Raw genomic sequence first — 27,010 nt, 5'->3', positions numbered from 1 at the left:
AACCATTTCCAATTTGGGCAGATTTACTGCCAGGTAACATTATCCAAATGTGCTTTAAGAAGGAGAGTCTTAAAACATGCAACGGCACGAGGGCCAGAAATAGGATCGGGCGACGGGAGCCCTTAGGCGGCGCATCCCTCGAGTTCTCTCTTGAAAGCTGGAGTCACGTCTCCGAGTGTGGGAAATGAGCACAGCCTGCTGGGGCTGCCGCCTGATGGACGGAGGGGGCAGGACCCCGCATAGCTCCTGGAGAGAAGCAAAAATGTGCTCTCTCCAAAAATAAACAGGGGGCAGGAAAGACTGAGAGTGAAGAGTTGAAAGCACATGACTGGCGGTTGCGGTCCTGAAATACCAGCTTTCTACAAAAAGGAGCCTGTGAGAGACAGAGAGCGGGAAATTCAGGAAGCGGCCTCTTTATATGGTCTCATCCGAATGGGCCAAGATTCAACTAACTGGAATTACTATGTCACAGGGAGCCTTTAGGGCCAGACTTGTTTCTGATCTTTATATGGTTCCCCCAGATTCTTAAGATGCCGAAATAGAAAAGATGCTGCAGTGCCAAAAAAGGAGCCTTTTGAGTTTAGAAACTTCTCACACACTCTCGAAAGTCCCAGAGAAACCCCACAATGTGAGTCACTCCCAAATCCAAACTGCAACCTGTTTCAAAAATGCAGTCCAAACACACGCATGGATTCCCAACAGAAGAGACATTTGGTTAAGCAAGATCCCTGCAAACTTCACACCCACCCATCTCCCAGCTTCTAGGGGCAACACAGCTCTGGTGTTCAACGCGATTATGGGCTGAGAGCAAATTTCCCCACCTTTCTCTAAGAACCGGACAGAAGATCCAAGACAGGTGTTCTTACATGCTTGATGAGAGAGAAGACTAACACTGATAAAGATGTGAATTCAACACAGGGGCTGGTGTGTGCTCCTTAAACCTGTGTCCAGTTCCATCTCTGTCCCCTTCTTCCTTCAGCCTCGGCCCTGGGTGTGACAACTAATTCACCACAGACCTCAGTTTCTCCCTCACAGATTTAAGGTCATGAAGGTAATGGACCATCCAAACTTGTAAATCGACCCCTGTGAGTATGCATAGCTCTTTCAAGACGGAAATGGACATAACAAAATGCAAAATCTGCTTTAAGTGTAGGAATAAAACTTGATGGTCACTAGATGTTAAAGCTCTTAGGTGAAAGACTGACTGACGGGGAACCAGACATTCTCACGGTGCCAAGGAATCGCCCCATATATCACATGCAGGCACAAGGGAGAAAATGTTCCTTCACAACAGAGATACTACCCTGACCCTAACTCAGTGGTCAGACTTAGCAGCACTACCAGTGGGAGGTAAGGTGCTTCACCTGAAGCACGCACCATCACCCAGGAAAAACTCCTGTTGCCAATGTCCATCGAGCCCTCCAAGATGTTTCCAGCTTGTTGCAAGAGTAAGAGTGAGAGCAGGAAGGAAGGCTCAGACAAATCCGGTGTGGGGGGATCTCTATAGGACAACTGGCCCAAAAAGTCAACACCATTAAAAAGGTAGACTATTCTAAATTCAGAGAGACTTAAGAGGAATGTAATGGATTGGTTCTGGATTGGATCCTGCTGTGAAAAAATAGCCATAAAATGCATTTGGATGATAACGGGGGGCAATGGATATGGACCAAGTATGGATGATGTCAGGGAACTGCTAATACTGTGAGGTGTGGAATTGTGGATTTCTAGGAAAACATCCCCATTTTTCTAGAGATACACGCTGAAGTATTAAAGTGACACATCGTGAGGTCTGCTTTGAGATAATTGAGCAAAATGTATAAATATAAAACACTTATGCATAGAATTAACAGATATTTTACAAATTATCATTTAAGGAAAGACAAATTATCGTTGATGTTGATAACAGTTGAAGCTAGGTGGTGGGCATATGCTATTCATTGGACTACTGTGTTTATTGTGTCTACTTCTCTGGATGTTTCTGATTTTAATGTGAAGTTAAGAAATGAAAGAAACCAGACGCATAAAGTTCAGGTTAACAAAGGAGGCCAAAGGCAGGGTTGATGAAGAGGAGGGGCACCAATATGGGGGTTGTTCATGGATCTATCTGCTCAGTGAAGAACTGGGCTGGGTGTGACAGTCACTTTCCACCTGGCGGCTGGGAATTCCTGACACCGATGCCCTGAGGACCAGAAAACAACTCTTCACCCAAAACCTCCAGTCTTGACATCCCCGCCACAATTACAAGTGGCAGGAGACAGCCTTTTACACAAGGTGCCTCCTCACCCACTTCAATTGACCGTGGATTCTATTGTAGTTGTGTGTACATATGGGTATGTGAAAGGTGGGTAAGGAAAAAACATGGCGGAAAGAACATTAGACTGGACACCAGGTAATCCAGGCTCTCGTCCTGATTCTACCACTGACTGGCTCCATGATTCTGGATTTTCAGTCCAGCCAGAGGGGATTCCCTTTGGTTCTACAATTCTGTGATTCTAAGAGTCTATGAATTATAGTATTTTCAATTCTGGGAGAGGGTATCTGGGCAAGGAGATGTAAACGATGATATGTGACACTCATCATCAGTTTGAGCCGGTATGAAGGAGATGGAGACAGAGAGAGAGAGAGAAGAAAAGGTACAGAGAAAAATGAGAATAAGCAAAAAAGACTTCACCTATGGTGAATAAGCCAATCTACACAATGACAAAGAATATCCTCGCTAATTCCTAACGAATGATAATAGTATTAGCCATCATCCCTTGAGGATTTGCTACACGCCAAAGCTTTAGCAGAATCGCTATGCAGAATCCTCGTGCCCCAGTGAAGGACAATACCACCCGCCAAGTTTACCAACAAGGAAACTGAAACTTAGAGGCTAACTCCCCTAAAATCATCCTGTTCTAAGTCACAGAGCAAGGATTCAAGTCCAAGTCTCTGATGCCAAAGCTTTGCACTGAACCAGGTGATAGGTGAGTTCCTGGACACTAGATGCATGCCAGCTGGAACAGGTTTGAAACGACAGAGAAACTACAAAAAGAACCTGTCTAGGCTAAAAAAAAAAACAAAAAAAAACAAAAACAAAAAAACAAAAAAAAACAGAAAAAAAAAATTGCCCAATAACAAGAGAGACTAGAATGACAAGGGGAAGATTTGGGAAGGCCAAACCAAAGGACCATTTCCTTCCTTCACTTTCTAGGCACAGAGTAAATACATCTGCTCAAGATACAGGTGTGTTCAATAAGATGGGAGGACCAAAAAGGAACTCAGCCTAACCCTTAACCTCTGTAGTGCGGTCAGCCAACGGATGGGTTAAGGGTCAAGTCAGGGTCAAAAAGTGATGCCAACAATATAGCGTTAGTGAGCATTGTGCCAAAGCATATTAAGAGGAATTCAACATAAGTCTCTGGCTTGGAAAGTGGCTGTCTTTGCCTCATGTCACAAGATGTGCTCTTCATACCGACAGAACAGCAGTTTGAAGAAGGGGTGACTAAATGCGGGGAGAAGGGCATCTGCCATAAAGAAGGAAAGGGGAAAAGCCATGATTTTAAAGGAGGGATGGAGGGACAGATTGGAGGAGAGGAGAGAGAGTCCTGGGTTCAAATCCTAGGACCGCCACTTTCCAGCTGTGTAGCCTTGGGCTAGTCGTGTCTTCGCTAAGCTCCTTTTCCTCGTGGGAAGAACAACAGTGGTCCCAAGTCTCTTGCAGATCCACTGTGAACACTGGAGACCATCTCCGGCACAGAGCACACAGTAAACGGTGGTGACGGTGGCGACTATACTATTTACCAGAAATCACGATAGTACTAAACCACACACCCTGGCGGCAAGATCTGGAATGCCTAGGGCTGCAACAATAGGAAGTTTCCGGCAGGCGAACACTGCAGGGACCTGTATGTGGGGCTGCCTCGCCCAAGTGTCGTTCCAGGGGGCCAACTCTTACCTATTCCTGCTGCCCCGAAGATACAGAAATCCTTTAAAGTTGCCTTAACCAAGAAGAGGAAACCACAGTTCCGCTGCTCACTGACAACTAACCGTGATGCTCAGGATGACCACAGTGTCTGCCAGTTACTCTGGCGGGGTCACACTTCCCCAAATATTCCCACGTACCCCATAATAAAGACCCATATCCCGTATCTCAATGTGCGGCCATCAAACTGCCCACTTCAAAGGACTCATGGGATGAGGCTGCCGGCAGTTTGCTGAAGTAGCTGATCCAAAGAGAACAGATTTCAGCCTCAAAAGTCATTCTTAAAATTTGTCCTGGATTTTTCCACCCTGGATGGCATCCTCTGAATCTCAGCTCTACCCCTCTGGGTCCTGCTAAATCAGCTCTCCCCTCTCCTTAGGTCTATACCTCCCAGACATTTACAAAGAAATGCCCCGTTCCCCCATACTTTTTGCAGTTCAGCTAAAATAAACATTCCTTCCAACTTTCATCATAAATTAAAACCGATACATTTCTGTCATTCTCTTAACTCCTTTCAGTTTGCTAAAAATCCACCCGGCACATGTGGAGCCAGAAACGTGTACAACACTGAGGGTGTAAATTCCTAGAACTCCGAGAGGCTAGCCCTTCCTGGCACCTGTGAGTTTGTATACGCACAGTCTAGACTTGCTCCCTCAACCAAATCCAGAGCGGGATAAGTTGGAGGAAGCTGAGAGCAGAGGAGTGAGCTGTGACCTTGATGCTTTAAGAAGCCTGATCTCTCACAAGACTCCTCAAGGGTGATGACGGAAAAGAAATGGAGGGAGCCTGAAGGAAGTTCAACCATGGGCTGGCGGCCCCCGTCACGTGACCTAGAGAGCGCAATGGCGGGCTCCACTCCTCTCTTCGCTGCGGTGAGATGCCACACACCACAGGTCTCCCGCTGCAGCCCGACTTTGTCCTGACTCACTTGTGGAAGCAAGGGGAGAAGGCACTAGCACACCACAAGGTCATGGCTGGCGGGCTAGCACCCACTCCACTTTGCCCCCCAACGTTTCAAGGAACTCAGTAATCCCAAAATCTAAAAAAATTCTACAACCGTGTTTCCCAAGCTTCTAAATTTCATGGACTGTTAATATTTCAAAAAACTGATTTGTGGGGAGTAGGAAGTGGTTGGCAGTTCAGAGTTCACAATTTTTAATTTTGTTAGGGCTCTTTTTTTAAAAAAACACCATTTCTGGGGTACCTGGGTGGCTCAGTTGGTTAAGCCTTGGACTCTTGATTTAGGCTCAGGTCATGATCTCAGTTTGTGGGTTTGAGCCCCATGTTGGGCTCTGCATGGTCGGCATGGGGTCTGCTTGGGATTCTCTCTCTCCTTCTCTCTCTGCCCCTTCCCTGCTTGCCTTCTCTCTTGCTCTCAAAATAAATAAACTTAAACACACACACACACACACACACACACACACACACACACATTTCCTCTCATGATCATTTCACTAAAGAAGGGACCTTTTCAATCTCCCCAGATTAGGAAGGACACAAATCAGGATAAAGAATGTTCTTTTTTTTTGTTTTTAATTTTTAAAAATGTTTATTTTTGAAAGAAAGACAGAGACAGAGGGTGAGCAGGGGAGGGGCAGAGAGAGAGGGAGACCCAGGACTCAAAGCAGGCTCCGGGCTCCAGAGCCTGAGCTGTCAGCACAGAGCCCGATGCAGTGCTTGAACTCACATGCTGTGAGATCATGACCTGGGCCCAAGTCGGATACGTAACCCACTGAGCCACCCAGGCACCCCAAGAATGTTCCTTTAATTTGAACCGCTTATGAAAAACTTACTACACTGTTCTTGGTTTTCTCGTGTTGGTAAAAACTTCCTCCTAGACCAGGGTTAAAACACGCTACGTTCTCTGTCTTTTCTCAGCCTCTCAGTCCAAGCCCAAGGTTGATTTCTCAGGCTCTCATCCCACCCTTCCTCGAACAAGAACGGCAGAAGGCCAGCCACTCTACTCCTCCCAGGTGACGATGCTCTGACACGAAAGGCATGACCTAGGTGCAGTCCCTTAATCTAGAAATTCTGCTACTCAGTTTGAAGTTGTACGGGAAGACCTCCCACCCTTCAAATCATCCACTGCCAACTTCTCCAACTCTAGAGGCCTTTCTAGATTAACTTTTCAGAGTGCTCAGCACAGCGTGTGCCTGAATGGGTACTGACATCCTAGTGTCTGCATCACAGGTCTCTGGGTCTCTTTCGTGCCCGTGTTTCTGATCATTACTTCCGAGGGCACCACTGATGTCAGAACACTTCCTGCCTGAAGAGCTAACGTACCTGTACGCCCCGTCAGTTACTCTGAGAGAAAATCAACACACTCTGTCTCTGAAACAACCACTCTCCTTCTTTTCTTGGCAACAGTATCACTTGAAAAAACCACAGTGACTCTGAAACAATCCAAAAGCAACTGGCAGGTTCTGGATTCAGTAATGGGCGAGTAGTTTGTATTCGGCTAACCTCCACACAGATAACAACTATCAACTCTGGATGAAATATGTAAAACAACTATTCGAAGGCACCAGAGGGCAAACAAAAGCAGGCAGAAACTGGAAGGGACTTGACCCTTGAAAGAAAAAAGAAAAACTGTACTGGCCAAAAATCCATGTTAAAATGGATTTTCCCCTTGAGTGCACGCTCCAGTCTGGGCAGCAACCGAGCAGCACAGAACTAAAGCAGAAAGCTGCAGTTGTATTGGCTTGAGGACAAATTTGGGGGCTGCCAGAGTCACTAAACATAGAAAGGGAGAAATTCTGGGGCGCCTGGATGGCTCAGTTGGTTGAGCGTCCGACTTCGGCTCAGGTCATGATCTCACGGTTAGTGGGTTCGAGCCCCGCGTCGGGCTCTGTGCTGAGAGCTCAGAGCCTGGAGCCTGCTTCAGAGTCTTTGTCTCCCTCTCTCTCTGCCCCTCCCCCGCTCATGCTCTGTCTTTCTCTCTCTGTCAAAAATAAATAAACATTTTAAAAAATTAAAAAAAAAAAAAGAAAGGGAGAAATCCTGGGAAGAAAGGAGCCCCAGATCTGCATTTGAACTCCCCTAAAATCCTTTAGGCTTACCTGAGCTGCATCATGAAACCCGGTGAAAAGCAACTGCTGAAGAGATAAAAAGAAAAAAACAAAAACATAAACAACAACAAAAAAATATCCCCGAACCACTGAGTGGAGATGAGATTTCAGCTGCTGCTCCCTGCAGGGGAAAGACATTGGTTTGAGTTCCAGCAACTTAGAGGTACTTGGTACATTCCTTGAGTGTGCCAGTGAAATCCCAAGTGAATCACACATTAGGAGTGAAGTTCATGTCCCAGGACTATGGGATTCGCTCTACGACTAAAGGGAAAACCAAAATAGACCTGACCTAACAGAGCCTCAAACCAAGTCTTGATAAATTCAAGGTGCTCTGCAAAGAATGAAACTGCCTACTAAAACAGAAACAACACTTTTCAGAAGAGAGTGACATAATCCAGAGTTTCCACAATGTACTGTCCACAAGGTCCTGTGTATAAATAAAGATGACTGGACATGTGAAGAAACATGAAAATGCGACCCAAAGGCAAAAGAAAAAAAAACAACAAAAACTGACCCCAAGATGACCCAAATAACGGAATTAACAGATAAGGGTTTTAAAGCAGCTACTATAAATATGTTCAAGGACTTTAAAAGAAAAGATGGTCGTAATAAATGCACAAACGGGGAATCTAACAGAAGCGACGTAAAAAGGAAAGAAAGAGAAACAAATGGAAATTTAGAACTTAAAAGTTCAGTAGCTGCAGTGAAAAGTTTAGCTGGAAGACAGCAGAAGAAATTATCAGTGAAAACAGAAAATATCCAGTTTGAAGGGGAAAAAAAAGATAAAAGATAGGAAAAAATTACCAATGTTTTAGGACCAAAAAACACATGACAAACTAATGGGACAATATGAAACAGTTTAACACATATTGCAATTGGAGTCCGAGGGATAAGGAGAGAGAAAATGGGGCAAAGAGAATTGAAGAAATAATGGCCTAAAGTTTCCCAAATTCGGCTATAAATACTGACTTACTGATCTCAGAACCTCGGCGAATACAAAGAAAATCACAGCTAGCCAGTCATAGTCACACTGCTGAAAACCAAAGAAGATAAAAAGGAAATCTTTAAAGCAGCAAAGAGAGGAAAAATGATTTATATATAAAACCCATCCTCAGAAACAATGAAGGCCAGAGGGCAAAGGAAAGAGGATCTTTAGAGCGCTGAAAAGAAAAAAATTCTCAGCCCAGAACTCTAGGTGGATAGAATATATCCTTCATAAATGAGGGTAAAATAAAACTATCTTCAGATCAAGCAAGCAACCAAGTAGGGAGCAGTTCTCTGCAAATCCGTACTATGAGACATGCTAGGGAAAGTTCTTCACGGTAAAGAGAAATGATGCCCAATGGAAACCTGGACCTACAGGGAGAAAGGAAGAACAGAAATGGTAAACATGTGGGTGAAATACAAGAGTCTCTTTTTCTCTTGATTTCTCCAAATGACAACTATTTAAGGTGAAATGACAAATGGTGCCGTGGAGTTTCTGAAGTAGGTTGTTTTAAAGTATGTGACATCACCAGCACAAAGGAGAGAGGGGGTCAGATGCACTCACGCTGCTGCAAGGCTCTCGCATGTTACGTGAAGGGGTATTATAGTCACTCCACATAGCCAGGGAGGAGTTAAAGATGTATATTCTAATCCCTGGAACCAAAAAAAAAAAAAAAAAAAAAAAAAAAAAATGTATAAAAAAACTATACCTGAGGGGCCCCTGGGTGGCTCAGTCAGTTGAGCGTCCGACTTCAGCTCAGGTCATGGTCTTGCGGTTCGTGAGTTCGAGCCCCGCGTCAGGCTCTGGGCTAACAAACAGCTCAGAGCCTGGAGCCTGTTTCAGATTCTGTATCTCTCTCTATCCCCCTCCCCTGCTCATGCTCTGCCTTTCTCTGTCTCTCAAAAATAAATAAATGTTAAAAAAAAAATTAGCAAAAAAACCCTATACCTGAAAAGCCAATGGAGGGATTAGAATGGAATATAAAAAGCAATCAGCTAGTAACTGACATAATTCTGTTATATGGGGTAAAGGCACGTGACCAGAAATGTTTCCGTCTATCACCAGTGACATTCAACACCAGTCAGTACCCTTTTCCTGTAAAATATCATTCTGAAAAGAATATTTTACTATCATTCCGCTCCTTTTCAGTAATTATCGCCATGCTACATAATGAGAAGAAATCTAGCCTGGCTAATGACTTCAATGAGGCTTTCTGATCAGTCTCCTGGTTCCTAACCGACTGGATATTCTCTGTTCACAGCACACCCTCTCCCAAATCCTGGCGTTTCCCCGTGGACACCATTTCTCTGGCAGTTCTTTCAAGTAGAGCCTGTTCGTTGTTTAAAACTGCACAAAACAGGGTCCCAAGTGAGGTTCACTTCCCCAAAGTTCCTTGAGACGATTATTCTTCTAAATTATCATGGAACGCTTCTCTTGAAACTTGTACTGTTCAGCTACATCGCCTCTCCTTCCTTCTTCATGTCTGTCACCAACAATGCATGAGCACAGACTGATGAGACGCTAGGGCATGACTGCTCCCCAACCTGCCCCACCACTCTGAGCAAAGTCCATTCTCACATCAACAGTTCATCTAATGCTTAGCTAAGAGGTCCCTGACTCTTTAAATACCAATGACCTTGCTACTTTTTCCAACATGTCATAACCTGGAACTGCTCCATCCCTGAAATATCTAATCCCCTCCCTCCTTCCTTATCTAAGAACTTCTTCCTTGGTTTCACTTCCTTCTCCATCAACCCAGCTCACCCCCAAGGTCCATCACGCTATGCCTCCCTGCCTTGCCTCTTCAGCACATTTCCCGGAGAACTACCCCAAAACTGGATCAAGGCACCCATATACCTCCACTCTGTCAATACCCATCTGCTGAGGGCTGTTGGGAACCTGCACAATCATGCAAACTAAGGCCTATCAGGCTCGTGTTCTGCCTTCTTTTGGCTGGATCCTACCTGGTCTCCCTGCATCGGCCTTACTTTCCTTCAACCTGTACTCCTTACCTGGATGGGCCCCTGGGAATTACGGAGAGTTCTACACAGGAAAGGGATGCTAGGTCTCAATCAGGAGGCATTTTCGGCGTAAGCATTGCTGGTACACTGCCTAACAAGCTCTCTGAAGAAAGGCATCTGAATACCCAGGGCTCTTGTAACTATGAGCTATGATTTCTTTCCTCATTATAAATAGGTATTCACTTTCATAGCTCATTTTGAACACATAACTTTGAATTATTTTTCCTAAAGAAGGCCTCCAAACTGTGTAAGCTTGGGGCCCACAAAACCTGCAAGTATCCCTGACCACTGACTGCCAAAGCGCTCCTTCTAAAACGCAAATTTGATCATAGCTCTTCTCTGCTTAAAACTCACACACTGGCACCTGGAGATCATGAATGGTCTGTAAGCTACCCAAAGGAATCAGAAGTTTTTCTTATATGTTCCTCTTAGAAACCCCAGAATATATAATGATGACTCCTACATCTGGTATCACTAGTTTTCAACTTTCCCTCTTAAGCTCCAGACCAAAACTTTCAACTGTTTACCTGACATACCTCTTTGAAAATCCTGAGGGTGACTCAAATTCAACATGCCCCAAACTGAAATAATGATCTCTTCTTGCTCCCCTCAGCTGAGGCTCTGAAATCCTCAGTCTCGGGGGCGCCTGAGTGGCTCAGTCGGTTAAGCAGCTGACTCTTGGTTTCAGCTCAGGTCATGATCTCAGGGTCCGTGGGTTCGAGCCCCGTGTCGGGCTCTACGCTGACAGCTGCAGATACTGCTTGAGATTCTGTCTCCCTCTCTCTGTGCCCCTCCGCCCTCCTCTCTCTTTCTCAAAATAAAGAAACATTAAAAAAAGAGAAATGAGTCTCTTCTAAATTCCTAAAAACTGTAAATAAAATGAATTGAATTTAAAAAAAATCATCAGTCTCAAAAATATCAATATTTATTCAGTCATGTTAGCTACACGTGGGATAAACTCCAGACTGTCTTTCTTCCTACCTCCAACAGCCAGTCTGCTACCACATCTTATCTATCTTTCCTTCAAAATGTCTATGGGTTGGGGCAGCACCTGGGTGGCAGTGGGTTAAGCATCTCACTCTTGGTTCCGGCTCAGGTCATAATCTCACAGTCATAAGACCGAGTCCCACATCTGGGTCCATGCTGAGTGAGAAGCCTGCTTAAGATGTTCTCTCTCTCTCCCTCTCTCCTACTGAGGTGTGCGCTCTCTCTCTAACATAAGAGTTAAAAAAAAAAAATGCCTATGGGCACTGACCTCTCTTCTTCACCCCCTTAGCCAGGCTTTAGTCTGCTGTTCCCCACAGTAAGGTACATACACCACCATAAGCAAGACAACTGGAGGTGGTCTGCTGATGTGCCTTCTAAAAACAGTCCTGCATTTTAATGTGAAACCTCAGACACCTCCATACCGCTTAATCCAACAGACCCTGCTCCCGCCCTCCTAGTGGCATCAAGCACTCTCGACCCCTCTCTCCTCCTTGACACTCTCTTGCCTTGGCTTCTGGATGCCACATGCCTGTGTTCCCCCCCCCACCCCTCCTTCACTGGCCCGTCCTCAATTTCCTTTTGCGAGACATTCTTTGGCTGTGTGTTCCTTCCACATGGATGTTCCCCAGGTTCTGTCCAAGGGCCTCTTCTCTTATTACACAGACTCTCCCTTACAGAGCTAGGCTTCCATTTACCACCTCAATACTAATGACTTCCAAATCTCCAGTTCCAGCTCAGGGCCCCGTCCCGAGCAGGTGTACCACACAACAAAGCTTCCTGGATGTGTCCAGCTAGGGGTGTCAGAGGCATCTCAAGCTAACCTGCCCCTAAAGTGAATGCATCATCCCTCCCACACCCACTTCACCTTCACTGGACAAGTGACTTACTGAGGACCTACAAAGTGACAGGCTCAGGCACTACTTCTGGAGCTTGCAATTAGTGAGGGACAAGGACCTAAATAATGACACAGTTACAAACTGTGGATAAGATGATAGAAAAAGTTAAAACAAAACAAAACAAAACAAAGCTAAAGACAATGTAATAAAGGGAGGTAATTAAAAAAAAAAGGGTAATATTCTCATTTAAGAAGGAGTGATGGGGCACCTAGGTGGCTCAGTCGGTTGAGCATCTGACTCCGGCTCAGGTCATGATTCTCACAGTCTATGGGTTCGAGCCCCAGGTAGGGCTCTATGCGGACAACTCAAAGCCTGGAGCCTGCTTCGGATTATGTGTCTCCCTCTGTCTCTGCCCTTCCTCTACTTATGCTCTCTCTCTCTCTCTGCCTCTCAAAAATGAATAAATGTTAAAAAAAAAAAAAATTTAAAAAGGAGTGATATTCACATTGAACACAGTGGAAAAGAGAAGTCGGAGTCAGCCCAGCAAAGAGGAGGCATGAACATTCTAGGGATCCACTCCAGTCCAGTCCATTCTGTAGTATTCTAGGAAACTAGAATAAGTAGGGGACTTCTAAGCAAAGTGAAGCTCGTTCCATATGGGACAACAACCAGGTGGCAGGCGTGAAATGAATCTGCGGATGCAGGCAGGCACCAAATCACACAGGTTCAAGGTAAGGACTTAGGGTTCCTTTTAGCCTAAGTGCAAGGGGTGTCTAGTAAAGGGTCCCGAGTACAAAGTGAAGGAGGCACCTCTGTATAAGCCCACTCTAGCTGAACTGCAGGAGGGCAGAAGTACAAAAGATGAGTCCAGGGATAAGGTGGCTGCCACAGTTCAGGTAAGTTAACAGTGGCTTAAGCCATTTCGCCAATTCTTGATAATTTTTTTTTCCTAACAGAATGGCATTGATGGTCATAGATTTTGCTAAGTCTTTGCTCCGGGAACCTTGCCTGAATATGAGTCAATTCTCATTACGACAAAAGTATCATGATCGTGAAAATTTTCACATACAAAAAAAAAAAAAAAAAAAGATTTCCGACCACTTGCCAGTATTCTACTTATGTCAAACAGGAGTCACGTCAAATTCTAATGTTACAACAGAATCTGAAGTCTTTTGAGTTGGGTCGTAAGCAGATATGACCTGGGTTGTTAAATTACATGTATGTTCTTTAATGCAAATTAGGGATGCTGAGCTGAGGGTTGTCTTCCCTGAGGCTATGCAACAGTCATGCGTCACGGACACCAACTTGACTTGTGTCACCGATTCCTGTACACATATTTTTATTAAGCATCTAGCATATTCTTGTCATAGAGTTCTGAATACTTAGTCTCTTATTTTGTGAAATTAAAGGACATTTTCTAAATCCTAGCAGATGGCGACTAATTCAGTGTTACGTCCATTATGGACAGATTTCTCTCCAGGGTCACCAGGATCTATGCTCAGAGGAATCCACAGAGAAAGCTAAGAACTTTCAGGACATAAATGAAGGGTGAACGCTGTAAACCGCTGGACTACGAGGCGCCCCCTCATAAAGGATGAGCCCGGAGAGTTACAAGGCAGGGGTACTGCACTTGAGCACATCTCTGAGATTTTCCTGACCGGCCAACACAAACGCCTGCAGTGAAGTGTAATGGCTGCACGGAAGATGCATCAGTGAAAGGCTAGAAAAACATGGAAAGGTCAGTCTCACCTTCACAATATTACCAGTTACTTCAGTGTCATATAAGAAACACTGGCCTCATGTGGTTCTTTGTTAAAAAAGACGACGGGACGGGTTTGGGATGATCTGAAAACCATCTCTTTGCTGGCAAAAGTCCCTCCCAACCATTACTCCCTCGCTGGTAGGGTCAATGGCCGCACTAACAAAGCCAGCAGGCCACGCTCTCTCCCTCACCTCCAGGACTGGCACATGCTCATCCCTCTGCTTGGGAGTATTTTCTCCTCCGCCCCTTCCCTGGGCTAACATCTACTCACTCTTCCAAGTCTCAGCTCAGATGTGAGTTTTCCCTAGACAACCGTTCTGGATGTCCTCAGGGCTCAAAGGGGCGCCACGTAGGTATTCCTGTATTTTGCTGTGTTCACCCCTGCCTGGCACTTAATTCTCTGCAGCCCCCGGATCAAAGTTCTGAGAGGACAGGGAGCATGTCCGGTTTCTCACTGGGTTGCCAGCTCTAAGCACAATGCCTGGCACGTAGAAAATCCTCAGTTTAGTTTCACAAGTGAATGAATGAATAAATGAATAGAGATTACCTTCTACTCCAAGGTCACTGGGGGTCACCAAGGTCACTCTTGCCCTCCGCACTTTCTACCCACATTTCTCCAGAATGACAGAATGATATATGTCAGCAATTAAAGATGATTCTTTGGGGCGCCTGGGTGGCTCAGTCGGTTAAGCGGCCGACTTCGGCTCAGGTCATCATCTCGCGGTTCGTGAGTTCAAGCCCCGCGTCGGGCTCTGTGCTGACAGCTCAGAGCCTGGAGCCAGTTTCAGATTCTGTGTCTCCCTCTCTCTCTGACCCTCCCCCATTCATGCTCTGTCTCTCTCTGTCTCAAAAATAAATTAAAAAAATAAAAAATAAAAAATAAAGATGATTCTTTGGAAAGACCACCAACCTCTAGACAGAGGATTGGGTTTTGAGAAGGAGGTGGAAAGAGACTAGCGGATAACTGGTCTGTGGCACAGGTAGAAAGGCCACTAAAGGAGACCAATAAAATAGCTCTCAAGTGGCACCAAGAATTCTCACCAAAAGGCTCCTTCCTCATCCACATGTTTCTGGCCCTAAGGGCCAGTTAGTACTGTGAAATATAAATATCTCCGTATCTTAAACAGAAATGCAATTGAAGATATACGGACAACACCTCCTAATTCTCATCTAACGTGGATGACAATAACGGCTGGCGTGTGCCAGGCACTAGGCCAAGAGCTTTGTATGTGCTCGTATTTAATCCTCCAACAACTGCTAACAGAGAACTACTACTGTTATCTCCATATGATCTATTGAGATGAGAAGCCAGGCTTAGGGCAGTAAGGAACTTTCCCAGGATATTCACCTCATAATTGGCAGAGCGGGGATTAAAGACGAAATGATAATCCTGTCCACTTGTCAGGTTGTGCAGATCACGAGAACGACGGCTAACTTAGTGGGGCCCTGGGCTAAACTCTTTACACTTATTTCGCATTTAGCCCTGCCCACAGGTGCCTAAGAGAACCTTCGAGTGGCATTCAAGCACTATCTTTCACCCCGAGACCCGCAGGAAGTCAGCGAGAGCGGTTCCCTCTGGCTTTCCAGATAGCAAAATGAGTCACGAGTTATTAAAGTGTGTCGTGCGGGGACAATGAAAGAGCCTGAGCTGGCGCTGGAGGAGAATCTCAAGATGCTATTTCTAATGGCGGCCTCTACCCTCAGTTGACATTCCCTCCCACACAGTGGTGGCCCCAGGGATGGTGAGCGACGGGCATCGCCCACCCCGAGGGAGAGTTCAAAACTGAAGCATGCGAAGCATGACACAAACATGAAGTGTGGAAAACGCATTCCTCGCGAACGGTTCCCCGTCAAATTCCCCGCATCCCTCTTCGACGACGTTATCAGGAGCATCGTTCAACCCGGCCCATTGGAGCGCGCCTACGAAAAAGGCTGAAAAATGTGACCAATCAGGAAAGTTATTTTTGTGAGAAAGAAGAAAAATGTCACCAAAAAGGGTCAGGAGATAACCCTCCTGGGCTGAAAATAACTGCCCGGCTGGCAGAGCCGTCAGGGAACAGGCGGAGGACGAGAGACGTAATGCAGAGCGCTGAGGGAGCTCCAGTGGAGTGAAGCGGCCGAGGGATGAGGAAATTGGCCTAATTTGGGAACATGAGCCCAACGGCATTGCTCAGATTCCTGCGAGAGAATCTGGCTAACTTTCAGTTCTGCGTCCTAGGAGGAACACTGAAGGGATGGGGGGGTGGAGAGAAAGGGAACAGCTGTGACTCAAACATTTCTCCAGACAAGTGGATGAATAAGGGTCGTCAAGCGAGAACCAACCCCCGCTCCAGAAGGATTCCCGGGGAGTAACCCAAAAGCCACTCTCTGCTGGGAGCTCTGTGCGCCGACCTGTCCGGCAGGTAGAAGAGGTCAGGTGGTGGAGAAGCACCTGGCTGGAGTCACAGAGACGAGACTAGAGTCGGAGATGAGCTGAATGACTCTGGACCAGTCACCCAACCTCTCAAAGTCTCAGTGTCTTCAAAGTAAGATGAGGTCAGTGGAGCACCCAGTTCAAGAGCTCCCGTGAGGCTTACGTAGGACATTGTGTGCAATTAACAGAGAGGTAGCAGCTGTTCCAATGCAAACCAAACTTATTATTAAAAGGACAATCTGCAAGCCAAAAGTTAAGCCGCAAAGAGGTCTAGACCCAAGTGAGAAGTGTTCATCCAAAAGACAGGCCAGCCCTGGGCAGGTTTTGCCCGAGATTCCTTTCCGCCAACAGCATCGTCCGGTAATGTAACATCATGTTAGAGAGCGCCCTGGTCTTTTCTTGAAGGAGCTGCGTAAGAGCAGAATCATTTGAATCAACAGAAGGTGAAAGGTCAAACAGAGAAATCCAGTTCAATTCTCAGAGCTGCCCTGACAGGAGGAAGTTAGACACTGCAGGCAGGAAGACACTCACCATGGAATCATCTTCCAGTACAATTCTCAGCAACCGTAATTGTTCAGCACCCATACCAAATACCAAACCAATAGCAAACTGCCAGCTGAACTAGGCATCTACGATCCACACCTGATTTGTGACAGGTGGCCCCATAACCCCCAAAAAGGGAAGAGTGCAGTCATAAACTTTCTTGGTGCTTACTGTTTTTTGAGAGATTCCCGTGCGTCGGGTACTGGGCTAAGCACGTTATGTTCGTTACCTAATTTCGTCTAAAGCAGGAACTAGAACTCTAACCAACTCCGAGCTAGTAAAACTTCACCAAGAGCTCATCTTTCAGGTGACTCAGTACAACTAGACAGTTGAAGTTCTTTGAAATTATCTGAAATTTCCAGAATGACTAAGCAAATAAAGAGACATTCCCTCTCCTGTCAGAGAGGGAGGAAGCATTTAACAACCTGGACTGCGCCACCGGGATCCTAGAGGCGGAAAGGCCCAAATGGTTACAGAGAAAATGGGCAGAAGGAAAAGATCCAGAAGAGCTGACAAAGGCAACTCAGGCAGGTATCCTGAGATTTCAGGGCATCTAATCTTCCACCGAACTCTACACAACTTTAAATTAGAAATCTGGAGAGGAATGTGGATTTGTTGTTGTTATTACTAAAAATAATTCTTTCCTGTCATACCCAAATCTCTGAATAAAACCTTTGTATGAATTGTTTTTTGAAAGAATGATGACACATTGGTTGCAAATGGCCCACTCAACAGCCCTTCTCCTCTTCTCCCTAACTCCAAACCCCAGTGTTATGGCTGTGGCAACATGCCTGGTTGAAAAGTCCCTTGAAATTTACGGTGGTTTTTAAGAGCCAGTTCTGACCAATGAAACGTAACTAGAAGTCTACTTGGTGAGGTCTGTGGCTACTGTTTTCCTCATAAGAAGGAACAAACTTAGCTGGCATGCACCTTGAACTCTTCTACTATGGCCCCTCCTCCTACCTAGAATGCAGATCTGATGCCCGGGGAACCACCAGCCAGCTCACAACCATAACAGTGAGAACAAGCCTCGAGCCGCAGGTGGCAGAGTCAGAAGCCAGGAGGCCCCGGGGTAATGCAGGATATTGCCCAGTCACTGCACCTGCCCTGTTCTGCCCTCCACTGGACTTCCTGCTATTAGAAGACTCATGCCTGCTTGATTCAAAAACTGGGGTCAAGTTTCTGATCCATGTAGTCGAATTCAATACTGAGAGATACACAAGGGTACCTGAAAATCAATCCATCCTGAAAGACCAGGAGTTTTAAACTTCAATGGAAGTAGCACACGGCAGACGAAACGTGAGTAAATCTGAGCAGGTGTATGAAAGGAAGGAGTGGCAAACTGGACAAGGGAGGCCGCATGTAAGCAAGCACCAGTATCGGTGCCAGCCAGCTCCGCCAGCTGTCGCCATGGGGGGACGCCGGCCCAGCACTCCCACTGTGCCAGAACTTCTGATTTTAAAGAGAAGCCCAGAATCTGGATTTTCACGTGAAGTTTCCTAATTCATAAACAACCCAATGAAAACATTTTAAACGCTGTGCAGATCAAACAAGACCTGACCATATGCCACATTCAACCCAAAGGCTCCCAGGTTTTAATCTTAATAGAGGGGGTTAAGGCAAAATAAAAAGAACATCTAAGTTCCAGAGAGATAATAATGATTAGTAACAAACTGCGAGCCATGTGCCAGATTGTGTGAAGGGCTTGCATCTATTAGCTCATGTTTTCTTTTCAGCCGCCCTGTGGAGGATGTGAAATGATTATCCCCGGCTTATCGATGAGGGAACTGAGGCTGAAAGAGGTTAAATAACTTGCCCGGAGTCCTAGGCTTCATGGGTGGCCGAGCCAGGATTTCAACCCAGGCCCGTATGACCCTGAGGCCGGCGCTCTTCCCCACTCTTCCTAAGGCATGCCCGCACACCCAGGAAGCACAAACACTGCTTTGGATCACTACTAGTTTACCTGTGGATAAATCAGTCAGAGCCCTCGAAGGGACTTCCAAGTCAGTTTGACAAGAGACCCAGGCTCACATCCTCCTACGTCGCTGTCCTTTAATAGAAATGGCAAAGCATTGGCCAGTGCCCGTCTATTTGCTAGTTTACCGAGCGAACGCACGTGTGCGTAGTGCTGTTCAGTTTACCAAAGCACGGTCGAGTGCATCCCTCTCGTAATCCCCGCAGCAACCTGGTGGTATTGTTACCACCACCTGCCAGATAATGAAATGGGAGATTAGAGAGAGGAGTGGACTTGTTCAAGATCCAGGCCAGTAGCAGAGCCGGGTCTCAGGCTCTGGTCTGTCCAAGCCGTGTGTTCTCTCTACTCTGGCAGGATGCACCTCTTCTTCCTCCACCAGAGCGTCCAACTCCACCACCCTGCTTCAAAATCATCATTCCTACTTAACTCTACAGGAACTGCAGCTGTCTGACCGCCCCCAGGTACCATTAAGTACGTTTTCATGGATAGCTTCATCCTAGAATATAGTCAGCGAGAGGGCAAAGAAAAATATATCAAGTCATACACTCTGAATCGGAATGTAAGTGGGCACACACACAAGTCTCGGGATCTAATTTTAGAAAGAAACAGCCAAAATGTCCCACACAGCACAGTGAGCATCTGGCCCTGAGGGAGGCTGCCCATACGGCCTTAAACCTCAGTCAGCCCAGGGAGACCAGGAATGCTGCATTTCTGATGTGCATGTCACAGCCAGGCACCGGTTGGGTGAAGAACAGAATAACTTTTCATCACGTTCTCCCAGAAAAATGCTAAGGCCCAGAGGTAGGTATCCCTGGGGAAATCAGTAGGTATTCCAGAGAGGCTGAAACCCTGAAAAGTTCATCCCAGTCTGCAACTTTGAAGTTAGGTACTCACAGGACTGACTCTCACCTGGGAGCCAAGGGGAAGGCGATGGGCGGCTGAACGATGCCTACCGACCCCAGCCTAGAAGCTGATTTGGTGTGGGGGTGACACAGAGCCTCAAGGCCATCAGGTCATTCCAGGACATCCTTCCTGGCCCACCACCTAACCATGACGGGCGGCTAGAATCTCCTTCACACTTAAGTAGTTAAGCAGACGTGCGATTAGTCCTTCTGGCTGCCAGTGATCACGGGAATAGAAGTTCCATGATGGCAGGAGATTCTGTCCCTTTTTATCACTGAGACATGCGAACCCTGTAAAATGGTACCTGGCACACAGTAAACTTCAATATTTGTTGGACAAAGGAATAAATGATTTGCTGTTGAGATGCATCCTTTTAGACCTACAGTCTAAAGCGGCCAGAGGCCAAGAGGAGACTTCCATTAACCTAGTCACGTGCTTGCACAGTTCTCTTTAAAGACATCCACGACTGCAGTTCGAGTCGCAGTATGGACCTCAGTTCCATACCCAGTGTTGGGTATACGTGTTCTCTCACCGTCTTCCTAGATTCTACCACCGCTCCCCTGAGCTGTGCTTCCAGTGCGCCACCCCAACCCCCACCCTGCAACACTCCTTCTCAGCTTCTAAGGGCCCCATTGCACACGGTATACTTCACCCCGAGTCTTTGCACTGTCAACGGCATGCCCTGTTCCACGCTGGGCACTGTGATCAACAAAGGGGTACAATGGTAAAGCACAACCTGACTTCCAAAAGCTCACATCTTGTGAGGGAGCCAGGCAGGTAAACAATTAGAATACAACATAAGAAGTGCCATAATGTAGATGCCGTGGCCAAAGTCACAAACTGACAACCCTCAGGCCCAATCTGGTCCATATGACGAGTTGTCATAATTGGTTGCTAACCTGTAGAAATGTGTTGCTTTCTCACCACATTTTAGATGGCCAGCATCTCTTGGAAAATCAGAGGATCCAGCAATACCGGGTATTCTCCAGTATCACTAGCTTTCGCTAGGCAGTGATACAGGGGACATGTGCCACACACAGCCACCCCCCCCCCCTTCCCACAACCTTCCCACAACCCCTTTCTATAGTAAGTGAGAAAGGGAAAGATAAACTGAAAGGGCCATGTACAGAAATGCTGGAGAACTTGCTTCCTAGAAGGGTGAAGAACATCCCAACATATGTGATATGTAAGTAGCTGTGTCTGTGTCTTGTCCCCAGCATGCTTTGCTCATGCACCTGCCGAGCCCATTATAACGGCTTTGCCGCGTAGATCCCTTCATCTATTTTATACCTGCTAGGGCCAACGAGCTGGATAACTGAGAAGCCAGGTTTCCTGCTGCTTGGGAACTGTCTCATGGGGCAAACAGATCCATAAAAAGAAAATGAGCACACGACGTGAGAACATATACACGTTCTATAACAGGTACCACGGGCACCAAGAAGAAGGAGACCTAAGATGGCCTGGAGGAGTTAGGAAGAACTGACAGAGGGATTACTCTGAAACTGACTCTTGAAAAGGACAAAGTTTGCTCAAATGAACAGAGGAAAGTGCAAAGGGGCTCTGCGTAAACTTCCAAAAATAGCGCCCTGGCATTAAAAGTGTTGCTCATCAGGATTACCCACCCTCCACAGAGCAGCTGGATAAATTCCCACAATTCCAGGGCACTCGGAGAAGTTTCCAGGAAAGTAAGGCCAGTACTAATCCCCTTCCTGCCTGAAAACTGTAGAAAGTGCAGGTCACCGCTGAGAGCAAACGTCCAGTTGTGTAATCCAACCTTACGTCATCAGCATGCCTCACTGGCATTTATTCGGTAGAAATAAAAACCTGGATTTCTCCGGGATTTTCAGACTTCCCAGTTACCCCTGCCTCAGCAAGCTGAAGAACATTCTCCACTGAGAATATAAAGCAATGCAGAAACTACTCTGGCATCAAAGAAAAACGTCCTTCTGTCATTTCCTGCAAATAGGACAAATGCCAAGGAAGGGAATCCCCAAATCAAGACAGGAGGAAGGGCTGGTGTCAACGAGAAGCCATATGGAATACCAAATCCTTGCTGATTAAGTAATTACTAACTCTGGGGCACCTGGTGGCTCAATCCGTTAAGCGACCGACTCTTGATTTCAGCTCAGGTCATGATCTCACGGTTTATGCTGTTAGCACGGAGCCTGCTTGGGATTCTCTCTTTCTCTCTCTCTCTCATTCTCTCTCTCTCTCTCTCAAAATAAATAAACTTGCAAAAAAAAAAAAAGCAATTACTAACTCTTAGCATTTTTTTGTAACACCCACCTCTCCAGTCAGAATCGAAGAGGAGTTCTTGTTACTGAGATGATTGTCCACTTGAGCTGACTCCTGCTGAGCTCGGCGACCCATCTTGGGCCCCTGTAAGGAGAGATGGGGAGCGCTGCTGACCCAAACATCTTTGAGCCACTATGAGGACAAGAATTCTGGGAAGGTAAGCGAGGACAAGATGTATGAAGACGTGGTGGAGGATGGGATTTGAGTAACTTGAATATATTTCCCAAAAATGCTCCAAACCCTGAAAGCAAAGCACCTGACATCATTTCTATTTAATAGGAAAATATGAAATTCCTGGATTAACGATCACAAGTTTCTCTCTTAACTACCGGAGATCTTTCCTACCCAAAGAAATGCAGCTAGACTTTCCTCTAGAAGGAACAGAGATCTCATGTCAGGCACTGGATTAAATGCTTCCCATGCGCTATTCCATTTCATCTTCACTGCAGCACTTTGAAGTAGATATCAACGTCTCCATTCTAGAGATAAGGAAACCGAGGTTCGGGAGGGTTCACTTGTTTTAATTTAAAAAAAAAATTTATTATAATTGACACACAATGTTAGCTTTTTTTTTTTTTTTTAACCCAGTAAGCAGCTTCATACTCCATTTGACCTCAGCTCCTAACCATTCCTCCGTGTTAGAAATCCGAGTCTTGATTTCATAAATCATAAAACTGAAGTAACTCCCACCTCCTCGTGGGAACTCCGGTCAAGAAAAGGCCACTCCAGCCTGCCTGCCTTCTTTTCATGCGTTAAAACACTGCGGTTTTTACCATGAACTTCTGGCAGGTGAAGTCCCACGGAAAAAGCCCTAGGGTAGGTGCAAGTGCGACCCTGACCAGGATCTCCCCCCCCACCCCGCCCCAATCACCCTTCAGATATGTCCTTTCTAGGGGAGTTAGCACTCGGGGCTCCAGAAAGCGCAGACTGGCTGGGAAATTTCCCACCGGTTCCGGAGGCCTGCAGGCGCAGGATCTGTTTTCTGCTTTTGGAGAATTTTAAAGAAAGCACACCCCAGGCCGGGGGCGGGGCAGCTGAGGCCGCCTCTTCCTCGACCTCACCCCGGCGCGGCTCTGGGCCCGGCCGCTGGGGACAGGCCAGGCCGAGGCGCCTCAGGGACGCCGAGCCGGCTAGGTCGCTCCTCCCCACCCGCCAAATCCTAGCCCCAAATCCCCAAGTCAATCCTCACGGAGGTGGCCGAGCCGCGGCGTCGCTCCTCGCCTAAGTCCAGCACGTCCTCCATCTCCGCGGCCGCCTGACGTCACTTCCTGGAAACCAAGCGGCCCAGTCGCGTCCCTGACAATGGCTCCGCCCCTTCATCTCAATATTTAAAGGATCCGTGGCATCATTCCTGGATTCCGTGTGCCACCTTTGAATTTAAACCAAAACTTCCCTAAACTTCCTCGCTTGACAGTTCTGGAAGAAACCTCCAGATATTAAATCCCGCTAAGGCTGCTCCTGTGGGACAGTGAAAAAATGTTAGTCTTTAGGAACTGTCTACACTTGTAGATCTGTTTAAATATTATTCACTGCAGGGTTGTCTCGGTGGCTTAGTTGGTTGAGCGTCCAACTTTGGCTCAGGCCCTTTTTCTCACAGTTTGTGAGTTCGAGGTCTGCATCGGGCTCTGTGCTGACAGCCTGGAGCCTGCTTTGGATTTTGTGTCTCCCTCTCCCTCTGCCCCTCCCCCACTTGTGCTCTGTCTCAAAAATAAACATTAAAAAAAATTTTAATCTAAATATTAAGTGCAAAGCATTAGCTAATAGTAGTAATTAAATTGATCCTTCCTATTTAGCTTCCTATATAGCCCTTGCAATGTACAAACGACCTTCACAGTTATTAGCTCACATGAAGGGCATAATAACCGTATGTGGAAAAACAAGATGAGTTGTATTGTTTCCATTGGACAGTAAAGAAAACAGGCTTACAGGTGGGGGAGTGGGGGGGGGTGTCAGGTGCAAATAGTTTCTAATAGAAAATGCAATATATACAATCTCTGCCTTCAAGAACTTTACGAAGAGGCTGAACGAAGATGTCAAATACCTTAGTAGTAATAACATTCAAAAGCATAAGTAATCTCTCCAACAGCCCCACAAAGTGAGCACCAGTGATATCTTCATTCAACAATTGAGGATATATGAAGGTGCAAAGATGTGGCTTGAGGGAAATCATCTGAGTGCTAAGCAGCAGAGCCAGTTCCTTTTTTTTTTTTTTAAGTTTATTTACTTATTTTGAGACAGTGACAAAGAATGCACATGTGGGAGGGGCAGAGAGAGGGAGAGACAGAATCCCAAGCAGGCCACATGCTGTCAGCACAAAGCCCAACGATGTGGGGTCAAACTCACAAACCATGAGATATCAAGAGTCCAAGAGTCGGAGGCTTAACCAACTGAGCCACCCAGGTGCCCCCCGCCAGGTGCCTTTGTGATACCAGATCTTACAAGAGTACTTTTCTCCTGCACATATTACTGGGTACCAGCCATTCTCCTAGGCTAACCGAGGAAGATATCCCTCCAATTCCCAGCCTAATGGGGCAAGCAAGTTGAGTCTTCATTGATTCTTCATGTAAGATCCCCAGGTCAACACCACTGGCCAGGTCCCTGGTTCTGATCAGCTGGAACCCCCAGAGAGATGGTCTCATGGTCCTGAAAGTGAGCAAGATATCACTGGGCATAAGGTCAAAAAAAGTGAGCAAGATATCATGCTGGGCATAAGGTCAAGATGGCCACTGCTAAAACGTGAGGACTTGAGAGTGGAAGTGGCACCCCTTAAAAGTGGATTGCAAGCATTTCTTCAATACCCAATAAATTACTCAATTCAGCTGGGCATCCACACATGTTTACTGGTTAGGGCCGTGTGTTCACATGCCTTGTGACAGCAACAGCACTGCTTGGATGTCAGAAGATTTGAGGTCTTATCCTGGCTCTGCTGATAACTACCTGTGTGGCCAGGCAGAGCCCTCTGGACCTGTCTCCTCCCTTGTAATTGCTCTTAGAGATTACCCTAAGATCTGATTCTCAATGAAAATACCCTGTTAGGTTTTAACCTGAAGAAACATCCATTGCCAAAATCTGAGACAGATGAAATATAGGCTCCGATGAATCCTTTGTTTTCTTCTTCCTTGGTACCAGATGAGGAAGAAGGGCTTACTCTTTGGATTTTTCCAAAATCCATAACCTACTTCCCTGCTTTGTGTGAGCTCATAGCTACACTGCCACCACCTTAAAGCCAGTTTTCAAACCTTTACTCTCATTTCTTCCCTGCCTTGCTGAAAGCAAAAGGTGCCTGGTGCTCACTCTGGGCAGAAAGAAAAGCTCTGGAATGGTGGCTTCCAGACCTTGCTGAGCACCTGAATCACCTGTGAGGTTTATTATACTACTTTTTTTTTTTTTTTTTTAGTTTATTTACTTTGAGAGAGAGAGAGAGCAGAGGAGGGGCAGAGAGAGAGGGAGAGCAAGAAAATCCCAAGCAGGTCCCGAGCTGTCAGCAGAGAAGGACGCGGGGCTCGAACCCATGAACCCATGAGATCATGACCTTAGCCGAAACCAAGAGTCGGATGCTCCACCTACCGAGCCACCCAGGCGCCCCACCTGTGAGGTTTATTAAAAACACATGTGCCAGGGCCCCACCCCTGGAGGGTGATTTGGTAGAGGTGGAGTCCAGAAGGATATAATTTTAATTTTCCTCCCATCTTGCAAGTGTTTGCTTAAAGGCCTCAGTAACACAGCAACAAGCTGTGTTGCTGTCACCCTATTTCAAGTTTCAGCAGTCCCAACCCAGGCACTCCATATTCTACCTCCCTGCTTTATTTTCTGCCATGGCACTTCTCTTTTATCATAATACATAAATTACTTGGTTTATGGCCTTTCCCATGCACCTACCCACCCCCTGTGTAAGTTCCGTTAAGGGCAAGGGCTTTGTTTATTAGTTTGTTTTGTTCACTGCTGCGTCCACAGAGCCTAGAACAGGGCCCGGCACACAGTGAATGTCATAAATATTTCTCGAATGATGGTTGAATTTCAGAGGCAGTATTGCATGGGACGTGCATAGACTCTGACAAGAGACTTCCTGCCTCCAGATCTCAGGGTTGGCACCTACTGGCTATATACTGTAGGTAAATTACTTTTAAGCTTTCTACACCTAGATTTCCTCTTGTTACTCAAATGACAACAATGTCTACCCAAACTAGAGGGGCTGAGTGAACTATCACCTCCGCCACCCATAAGCGTGTGGCCTTTAAAAAAAAAAAAAAAATTGCTCTGTGCCTCAGTTTCCTCAACAGTAGCCTGTCCAGTTTCCTCAACAGTAGACTGCCTCAGTTTCCTCAACAGTAGACTGGAATTCTGTGAACATCCCAGCGGCCTAGGAGCCAGGAGCAGGGAACTGACCTCACAGGAAGGGTCCAGGAAGGCTGGGTGAGGTGGGGTGGGGTGGCTGGAAGCAGCACTGATTCCCAGGAGCGATCGGGAGGCTGTGTTGCTGGGAAGCAACGCGCCTTGCCTTCTCTGAGCTTCTCGTGGGAAAAGACCCAGAAGCTTAGTTGGAGAAGAGGAACGAGAGCGAGCGGAGGGAAAACTTCCCCTCACCCATCTGGGAAATGGGCTGGGGCCAACTGCTGACTTTGCGCTCGCTGGCGCGGCTCCCTGCGGAACCCTCGGCGGGGAGGGAGGCTGCGAACATCTGGAGGACATTTCTGCGAGAGCGGCTGCCGAACGGGGCCGGGAGAAGAGAGAGGTGCACTTGTGCGCACGTCGGGCCGAGAGGGAGGCCGTCCCCGCAGGCTCCGGTCCCGCGGCCCTCGCCCTCCCCCGCGGCCCCTTTTCTCCAGCCCCCCCCCTCCAGTCCCTTCCCCCCCCCCGCCCCCGCCCCCGCCCTGCCCGCCCTCCGGGCCCCGGCCCGCCGCGCTCCTTCACTGGCGGCCTCGCCTCGCCAGAGGGCACCCTCGATCTGCCGGAAAACGCCACCATTTTCAATGGCCCTGGAGCATCTCCAAGCTTCAGCCCGCCGCCCGACTCCAGGCTTGTCAGTGAAGAATCGGGGCCAGGATCGCCGCGGAGCTGAGCCCACCTCCAACCCCGCTCCCCGGCCGGGCGTCGCCCCCCACCCCGGAGGGTGGGCACGGCCGCCCCAGAGCGGGCCCCGCGCGCGCCCCTGCCCCAGTCCCTGCCCCTACCCCTTGTCCCGCCGGGCGCGGGGGCGGCCCGGGGGCCCGGGGGCCGGGGGGCCCGGGCCGGAGCGAGAGACGGGCCCCGAGGCGAGA

General features: G+C 47.2%; 1 protein-coding gene across 5 annotated transcripts in view; it reads right to left on the bottom strand.

Annotated features, from left to right (window-relative positions):
- Positions 1 to 23,062, bottom strand: part of IFT43 (intraflagellar transport 43) — an 81,126-nt gene extending 58,064 nt beyond the window's left edge. The window contains exons 1-2 of one of the 5 annotated variants that reach the window (XM_058739769.1): positions 22,942 to 23,062; positions 21,744 to 21,836 (exon numbers count right to left, since the gene is read on the bottom strand). In XM_058739769.1, coding sequence (XP_058595752.1) covers positions 21,744 to 21,836; positions 22,942 to 22,995 — 147 coding nt within the window. In that variant the 5' untranslated portion in view covers positions 22,996 to 23,062. Of the gene's footprint in view, positions 1 to 21,743; positions 21,837 to 22,097; positions 22,252 to 22,941 lie in introns of those variants that run through there. The other 4 variants (XM_058739772.1, XM_058739768.1, XM_058739770.1 and 1 more) reach the window with 4 other exon arrangements.
- Positions 23,063 to 27,010: the final 3,948 nt, after the last annotated feature.

This window comes from Neofelis nebulosa, chromosome 7 (assembly GCF_028018385.1).
Source record: "Neofelis nebulosa isolate mNeoNeb1 chromosome 7, mNeoNeb1.pri, whole genome shotgun sequence".
NCBI classification, from domain to species: Eukaryota; Metazoa; Chordata; class Mammalia; order Carnivora; family Felidae; genus Neofelis; species Neofelis nebulosa.
The sequence above is the reverse complement of the archived record's forward strand: the minus strand, read 5'-3'. Positions and strand labels throughout refer to the sequence as shown.